General features: G+C 36.8%; 1 protein-coding gene across 1 annotated transcript; it reads right to left on the minus strand.

Moving 5' to 3' along the window:
* Positions 1 to 1,551: 1,551 nt before the first annotated feature.
* On the minus strand, positions 1,552 to 4,185 carry LOC141614524 (uncharacterized). The gene has a single exon (XM_074433272.1). It carries the CDS (start codon positions 2,461 to 2,463, stop codon positions 1,690 to 1,692), a length of 774 nt encoding a protein of 257 aa, XP_074289373.1. The 5' UTR covers positions 2,464 to 4,185; the 3' UTR covers positions 1,552 to 1,689.
* Between the last annotated feature and the right edge of the window lie 4,063 nt (positions 4,186 to 8,248).

Below are 8,248 nucleotides of genomic sequence, written 5' to 3' on the forward strand. Positions count from 1 at the left end.
TCAGCCGAGAACAGTTGGCTTATTTCTAACAATATAGCATATGAAGGCACAAAGTTGTCCAAAAATCTGATAATAAGTGTTGGCTTACACAAGAACCATTAATTATAACCACATTCATAAGGCATATCTAACTTAAACCTATCTACCTGACTTAAAGATCAAAATAATCAGGGATGATATCAGCCCTCGGTTAGGACTCTTAGGAGCGATGTAGCCCGAGATGTTTAGCTATAATTATTTATGTGCATAGTTATATGCAGCAAAAGGTTGTTGGCGTAGTAGTTGATGGCCGGAAGATTAAGTGACTCATCGTGTTCTTTTTGTGTATAATCCATTAAAATTTACTCAATGCGACTCATCATGTTCTTTTTGTCTATTCAAAATTTGTCTTAAACGAACTGCTAGAATATGCTTAAATCTGTTACGTCCCCTTTTGAACGACCCTGTATGGGAGTCTCGCTGCCACGTGATTTTTGAATTGTCAATGCTATTTCACTAGGATGGAAAGCGGCCCATTCAGTTTGCGAAGCTAATGTTGTCTTATGTCGTTATCTTTTCTAGATTATCGTTCTGCTGTAGTTTCTCATTTTCTCTGGCCTTATTTTGTTGTACTTTTGGGAAATGGATCCTCTCCATTTCCTTTCTCTCCATTTCCTCTCACAATCTCTTTAAATATTAATATCCCCTCTCATTCTCATTTTCCTTTATTTTTATGCGTAAATTTAGAACCGTTAGATATTGTCAAAATACGATCCGGACCATTGATAAGAACTTGCCTCTCCATTTCCTTTTAAGAAATGGAGAGAAATTGGGCTCGTACTTTTGGTTCTACTTTTGACATGCTCCGAGCTTGTGGTCAGATTAAAAAAAACTACTTATAAAAACAGAACTAGTAGTTACCCTACTTAATTAATTACGGTATCATTTTCCTATAGCAAGTACGAGGAGTCCATTTTTGAAATAATGGTCAAAAATAAAATATTTGTCGTTTTGGGTCGGTTTTGAAAATATTTGTCAAAATGGTGTCCACGTAGGCTCGGGATTTCTAGACCTGAAACACGCCACTACTAATGGCGTGTTTTGTGAAGGAAACACGCCATTAGTAGTGGCGTGTCTTTACAACAATTTTTTTCCACAACTGACTGAACTTAAAAAAAAAAAAAAAAAAAAAAAAAAAAAAAAAATTTACATAAGACACGCCATTAGGGGTGGCGTGTTTCCCCTCCGAAACTCGTCATTCCCAATGGCGTGTTTGTTTTAGTCCATTTTTTAATGAAGTTTCTTTCCGTACTCATTATAAACACGCCATTGGTAGTGGCGTGTTTTAGGTCCAGAAATCTCGAGCCTACGTGGACACCATTTTGACAAATATTTTCAAAACCGACCCAAAACGACAAATATTTTATTTTTGACCATTATTTCAAAAATGGATTCAAGTACGAGTAGTAACTTATCCTCATTACTACGATCAGAGATAGGAGATAGCAGTAAAAGGTGACAAAATATCCGAAAATGTGGTACAAATGTAATAAATAAATAAATAAAAAACAGTAACACAAATGCTTAATATATTAAAATCACACAAAAAGTACAATCTCAGTAGTAATACAAAATCAACTTATTTATGGAATTTCAGCATCATGAAGTAGGTTATACGTAGTATATGAAACCCATAGTGTGCGGATAATTTCATGGCTTAGTAGGGTGCTCGGGCACAACAGGTTTGGGCAACTCCGGAATCTCAGGCTTAGGGAGTTCAGGCACCTCCGGCTTTGGTAGTTCAGGGACCTTGGGTAAGTCGGGTTTAGGGAGCTCAGGCACTTTGAGCTTGGGCAATTCAGGAACGTCTGGCTTAGGAAGCTCAGGGACTTCTGACTTAGGTAGCTCTGGGACTACTGGCTTGGGAAGCTCATGAACATCGGGTTTAGGGAGCTCAGGCACTACTGGCTTGGGAAACTCATGAACATCGGGTTTAGGGAGCTCGGGCACTTCTGGCTTGGGAAGCTCAGGAATTTCGGGTTTGGGCAATTCAGGAACCTCAGGCTTAGGTAGCTGGGGTACTTCTACCTTAGGAAGCTCAGGCAACGTTGGCTTGGGCAATTCATGCACGTCAAGCTTAGGTATTTCGGACACTGGCAGCTTTGGTGCCTCAAAGTTAGGCAATTTAGGCATCTCAGGCTTTGGGATTTTTGGAAGTTCAGGCACCTCGAACTTAGGTAGTACAGGTACCTCGAACTTAGGCAGTTCAGGTAACTCTGGTTTAGGAAGCTCGGGCACTGTAATTTTTGGCAGCTCGGGAATCTCGGGCTTAGGAAGCTCTGGCACCGTAATCTTTGGCAGTTCAGGGACCTCAGGAAAGGGCGCATCTAAAAGGCGACGAGCTGCCACTATGTTTGTGTTACTGTTTGATAAGCAGGAAATAACCGCAAACATTAGAAACAGGAAATAAGAAGGCGATGCCATAATTGAAGAAGTGTGACAGAAAATCGAAGTGGAGACGATTAAGCTTGTATTATTGGAGAATGTGTTGGTAATACACCTGAGTTCTGAAGTCTATGTATATATAGATGTTATACTAAGGAGTTTGGTGAAAGTAGGTTGTACATTGTTCAACTTCCTAACTAAACTTGAGAAAACATAAACATCTGACATTGCACTAACAGTTTCCAAGTATCAAACAAGTTATAACTTTTATCAGTTTTTGGAAACCTTTTGTTTAACGTCTCTCAATTTACCTCTGCTAGTGATGTGCTACAATAGTAAAAAGGAAAAGGAGTGGGGTTTACTAAAACACATTTCTTTATTCTATTTATAGCGTATTTTACTCGACCTTGATTATAAATATTTAGCACGAGTGCTTGTTCGTATATGGAGAAATTTTACTTTACTTTGAAAATCAAATGATTCATTTTGCCTCTCCTTCAAATCACTCGTTTTGCTAACCAAATAAATAAAATCACATCGTCCTTCCATTTTTCTCCCCCTCCATTTCTGTTCAAACTACCTATACAAATAAGACTTCGCTTTAACAAGAATCATGCCTTATAACTTGAAGATCGAAATGAGTTTTGCAAATATTACAAATTTCATGTTAGACTCAATAGTTCTGCTCTTCAAAATATGTAAAGTAAATTAAATTGTGAAACTTCTTTATCCATATCTTGTCACAAATGGAAGTCACTGAGACGCCCAAAAATATTATTATTGTATAGTTATTATCCGCAGTAATAATGTTTTAATTATCATAGTTTGCAGACGTTAACCTCACCCGAGGAACCCAATTCAAAACTTTTGAAACATGGCCCTATAGAACTCGTAAATTTGGTGGACCGAAATCAATCAGACCTATCTCATGGTTAAAAACAATAGTAACTCTATTTGTTCCACCCTACTCAAACCCGAACCAACCCCAGATGATCCATGAACCGTAAGGACTCATCAAGTTCATTGTGTTTTTTTTTTAACTTGTCCTTTAAAATACAAACGTGAAAATCCTGATTAGGAGGAATTTTCAACATGCTAGAACAAAACAAACTTGTTCAATAGAGATTAGAGAGGATTCAGTTATTTCTTGGTGCTCCTGTTCTCATGAAGGGAGTACAAAAATAGGTTTAACAGTCTAACAAAGATTGGGATGGTAGGTTTAGTACAATCTTTTGTTTAGTTCAACTACTCAGATAATCAGCAATGCAATCAAGAAAAGACAGTATTTATTTTCTACTGTTTTCTAGGTAAACTAACAAAAATAGTAGAGTTGTTTCTTTACATATGACATGCAACAAGGGAAATTTTAGTTGTTATTCGTATGTAGTCCCAGTACGACAACATAGAGATTCTGAAGCAAAGTTTGGGCCTCCTATGGGTCGGATCTGGTCAATTCACATTTCGAGTCACGCTCGGGTCTAATTCAGGTCTGGAGTCAGGTTATTTGGAAAGGGTCACATTCGGCAACTTTAGGTCTAGGGCAAGGTTATTCGGGACAAGTCAAGTTATTCGAGACAAAACGATTCCGCAACATCTATTAAATAAGGTTGCTGTCATTTCGTAAAAAATATTTCATAGTTGTTTCAATTTCAGAAGTAATTGCAATGAGCATCCAGTTGCTATTAACATGACAGACAATATCAAACCCTAAGTAATTGCAATGAGCATAAGTAATCAAACTGCAGCCAGAAAGAAAGAGTAACATACCTAAATAGCTTATAATAATATGGACCTAGCGCGGGTTTCAAATTACCGCTCGGAGCTCAGCAGTTTCCAGAGCAAAATTCCAATGCTTTGATAAGACAGAAGAAAAACTTGAACTGCTGTTAGTCTCAAACCCAAATTGCTGCAATTAGATTCACTTTGTTTTTTAGCAGCACTCAGACATCAATAATTAGGAGAACTTGAATTTAAACAGAAACTTAACTAGAAGTCGTTAGCAAACAATTGCGCTGACAATCCCTGTAATATCTGGGTTAAAAATAGAGTAAAAGCATGAGTTTGATAGTTTGACTACATTCAACTTCCTATCTAAACTTGAAAAATAACACACCTGGCAATGTAGTATACACTAACAGTTTTGGAAACCTTTTGCTTAACCTCTCTCAGTTTACCTCTGTTACTGATATGCTACAATGGTAAAAACAAAAAGGAGCGGTGTTTACTGAAATACAATTCAACATTCTATTGATCTTCCAAATGTTAGTATGTTACTCGGATTATATTTCTAATACGAATATACGTTGCTAGCTCAGACTCGATTAAGTTTCATGTCATGTCCCGAGGATCTATAGTTGGATACAACTTAGAGAATAATATATAGAGTTGGACTGAGAAAGATTAGCAGTCTCTGATCTGCAGCAACTGCAATTAAGTATAATCAACCATGAACAATTAGCTAATTTCCAACAGTCTGTATAGCATGTGAAGGTACAGAGTTTTCCAATAAACTAAAATATCTATCTTAAACCTATCTACCTAACCTGAAGATTGAAATAAGACTCAAAAATTTACAAATGCCATGTCAGACTCAAAAATTTACTTACTCCTAAAAGTATAGCAATTTTAGTAAACAGTAGTGATTAATGTAGTAATATTCTCTTCACCCATAAAAGCACTACTGCACTAGCAGACGCACTTCAAGAAAGGTATAACAGAAATCTAGCATACAATAATATTAACCCAGTTCCTTAAAAAGCTCCCGTCAACGGCGAAATAAGGGGGCTCAGATATACACGACCATACCATTGTGTTAATACCACAATGGCTTTTCTTAACGACCCAATGAGAATTGGGTCAAGCACTACAAATTCCCATACACAATCTGAATAATTATGTCCACAAATTTATCAAGAAAATAGATAGGCATCTAATATTCTAATGTATACCGTAACTACATAAACACAACTAATCTCACTAAAATGCTAGCGGAAACAAGCTAAATGCCTAAATGGGAGACACTGAACCAATAACGAGCAATAACAGTTCCCAACTACAGTTAAAATAGATAACTACTTCGTACTCTGAAGAACCGGGTAGACTATCATATTCTAGCGGAACTCTCAGGTTCCACGCAAACATGTGCCTGTTGACCAGGCTTCTAATGATGGACAAAAATAATTAGGAACTTGAATTTAAACAGAAACTTAACTAGAAGTCGTTAGCAAACAATCGCACTAATATTCCGATTAAAAGTAGAGTAAAAGCATAAGTTTGATAGTGTAATTACATTCAAGTCTTCAAAAGGATCAAAAGATTTTGAGAAAGTTAGCTTGCCGAATGCTGACCAGACAAGGAGGACCTTCCTAAAGGCGCAAAACTGAGCATAACACCACACTAAACAATTTTTGAGTAACTTCCGACGCCAAAAGCAAACTCAGCCTACCTATACTATGTAATGCATTCCTCTAATTCTTCCTCCGAGGTTTCTTTTCCCCATCAAATCATCCTGTTTTCTTAGCACGCCTGAAACTTATCAGCATCAATGTCATTCCTCTAATTCTTCTTCTTCCTCTGGAATTTCATTTCACCATCAATACTTCTTTTCTTAGTTTGGAACAAATCCAACTGCCTGGTTTGTTCTTCAATTCCTTTTCCTTCCTTAAACAATACCATGCTCTCTACATAAGTAGACAAATAATATGAGAAACAATCTACGCGTATGTCGCTTAATGTTGTCATGCTGTGTGTTACTAGATCAGTTGAAACGATGACAGTCTCACTTTCGTGTCGGGCAAAAATATCATGACCACCCTTCACCATGATAACTTCCCCATTCTTTTTAAAACCAAAAGTCCTTGGCATGCCACATGGACGTAAGTTAGCAATATTGAAATCAAACATCTTCGTCCAAGATTTAACGACCCCATCTTCTTTCATAAGCCATGCACTACAAGTCTTAATTTCACCATTGTAGTTCCGCTTAATCAAAGTTAAATTTCCATTATACTCATTGATAAAAAAGTCCGAGGTCCCTCCAAATATTAACCCGGTGTTTTGTAAAATACTAGGCAGTTGTATGGTCTCAAAACTCTCGCTAGACATATCAAATTTGAGGAGCACAGCTTCACAATTTGGAAACGCATAAGGCGTGCCAAGCCAATAAACAGAGCCATTAATGAAACGAGGGGTATACCCGGTGCTGCACTGTTTAATTGAGTAGCAAGGACCAACACCGATAACCCTCCAGCACCCAGATTTCAAACTATAGACCTCAACTTTCGTTTCCGAGCTTGGCCCATCAACACTATCCAGTTGTACGAGTCGAACAACCTTGTAATCAACCGAAATAGGATCAAACCCGAAGCCACAAACAGACTCATACGGACCATAACTTTGAACTACAATTATAGGCCTCGGAACATGAACAAACTTCCTGATAGAGGGGTTCCAAAGTATAATAAGAGTACCCTCCATGCCAAAATCATTAACCAAGCAAAGAACACCGTTTACGCAACCCGCCACAGTAAACCACTTATCAGGATAATTAAGGAAAGGGACAAGCAAGCCTTGAGTTTGGAAGCCGGAAAAAGTGTCATCGTCAGCATCAAAATGGTAAATTTCTTGTTTGTCTTTGGTAAAATAACGAAGTAACAAGTGGGAATTGGCATATTGTGCAATATGGGTGGAGATAAAATCATGACTGGTGATTAAAGAGAGGAATGATTTGGACAGAATTGTGCATTTAATTAGGGTTTTGACAGGCAATCTATGTAAGATGTTATTAGTGATTTCAGTAGGCAAATTATTCAACATATTTGCAGGAAATAAAGCAAATTAAAGATAAAAAGAGGAGAGCTTACTGCTGGGATGGAGTCTTTGTAGGTAGCAGATGGAGAAAGAGAGCATTCAGAGAGAAACTGCCAATATCTGGTTTTGATTCAGGTTATGTTTACTGCCGGGACTTAGGCTAGAATATTTATTTGTTCGGGTCGAGTTTCTATTGTTTTACAATCCATTCGGGTTTTTGTTTTTTTAACATTCATTCGGGATATATTCGGGATATCCGAAAATCTGGTATCCGGATTTCAAGATCCCAATCTGATCCGGTTTATATACCGAAAAAAAGCGCCAGTCTCTCAAAAACAATTCAGTCCACTAAGAAAAAAGATATGTGTACTTTATATATGATAACGATCTCGATAGCATAATTTTTAGATTTTAAAACTGCAAAGTTTACATGACAACGCTCAAATGTCAAAAAAGCATTAATTATTATAAAACCCGCAAAGTTGTGAGGGTCTGAGAGAGTGACGGTTTAGGTTCGTGTCTTTACAGTGTAGTTGTGTTTTGTGGTTTGTTTAATTTAAGATAAAAAAGTTCTTATACCGAGCATTGACTTTGTCAATTTGCCTACGTTTTTTCTTTTTATTAATGCTTTTAAAATTTCAGATAATATTCGGATATCCAATTTTAAAAAATTTTAATCCACCTCCGATTCAGTTTACCGGAAAAAGCCGGATCATATATCCAATTTCACTGGTATCCATATATTCGTCTTTCAGATCGGATTCGGATAAAAAATTTGTATCGGAAATTTTGGTTCAACCCTATTTACTATTGTACACTTGGCAATTGGCAATTTGGCATCCATTAACTATGACCACAAGTGGTACATCTATTTCTCTTTATTCTTTGTGTAAAAAATAAAGGTAAATAAATAAGCAAAATGGAAGGAATAGTATTATTATCATATATAGAGTACAAGATTTATTGAAATAAACTATACCTTGAAAATTAACAAAGAATTCTAAAGTAGACATCC

Source organism: Silene latifolia, chromosome 1 (genome assembly GCF_048544455.1).
Source record: "Silene latifolia isolate original U9 population chromosome 1, ASM4854445v1, whole genome shotgun sequence".
NCBI lineage: Eukaryota > Viridiplantae > Streptophyta > Magnoliopsida > Caryophyllales > Caryophyllaceae > Silene > Silene latifolia.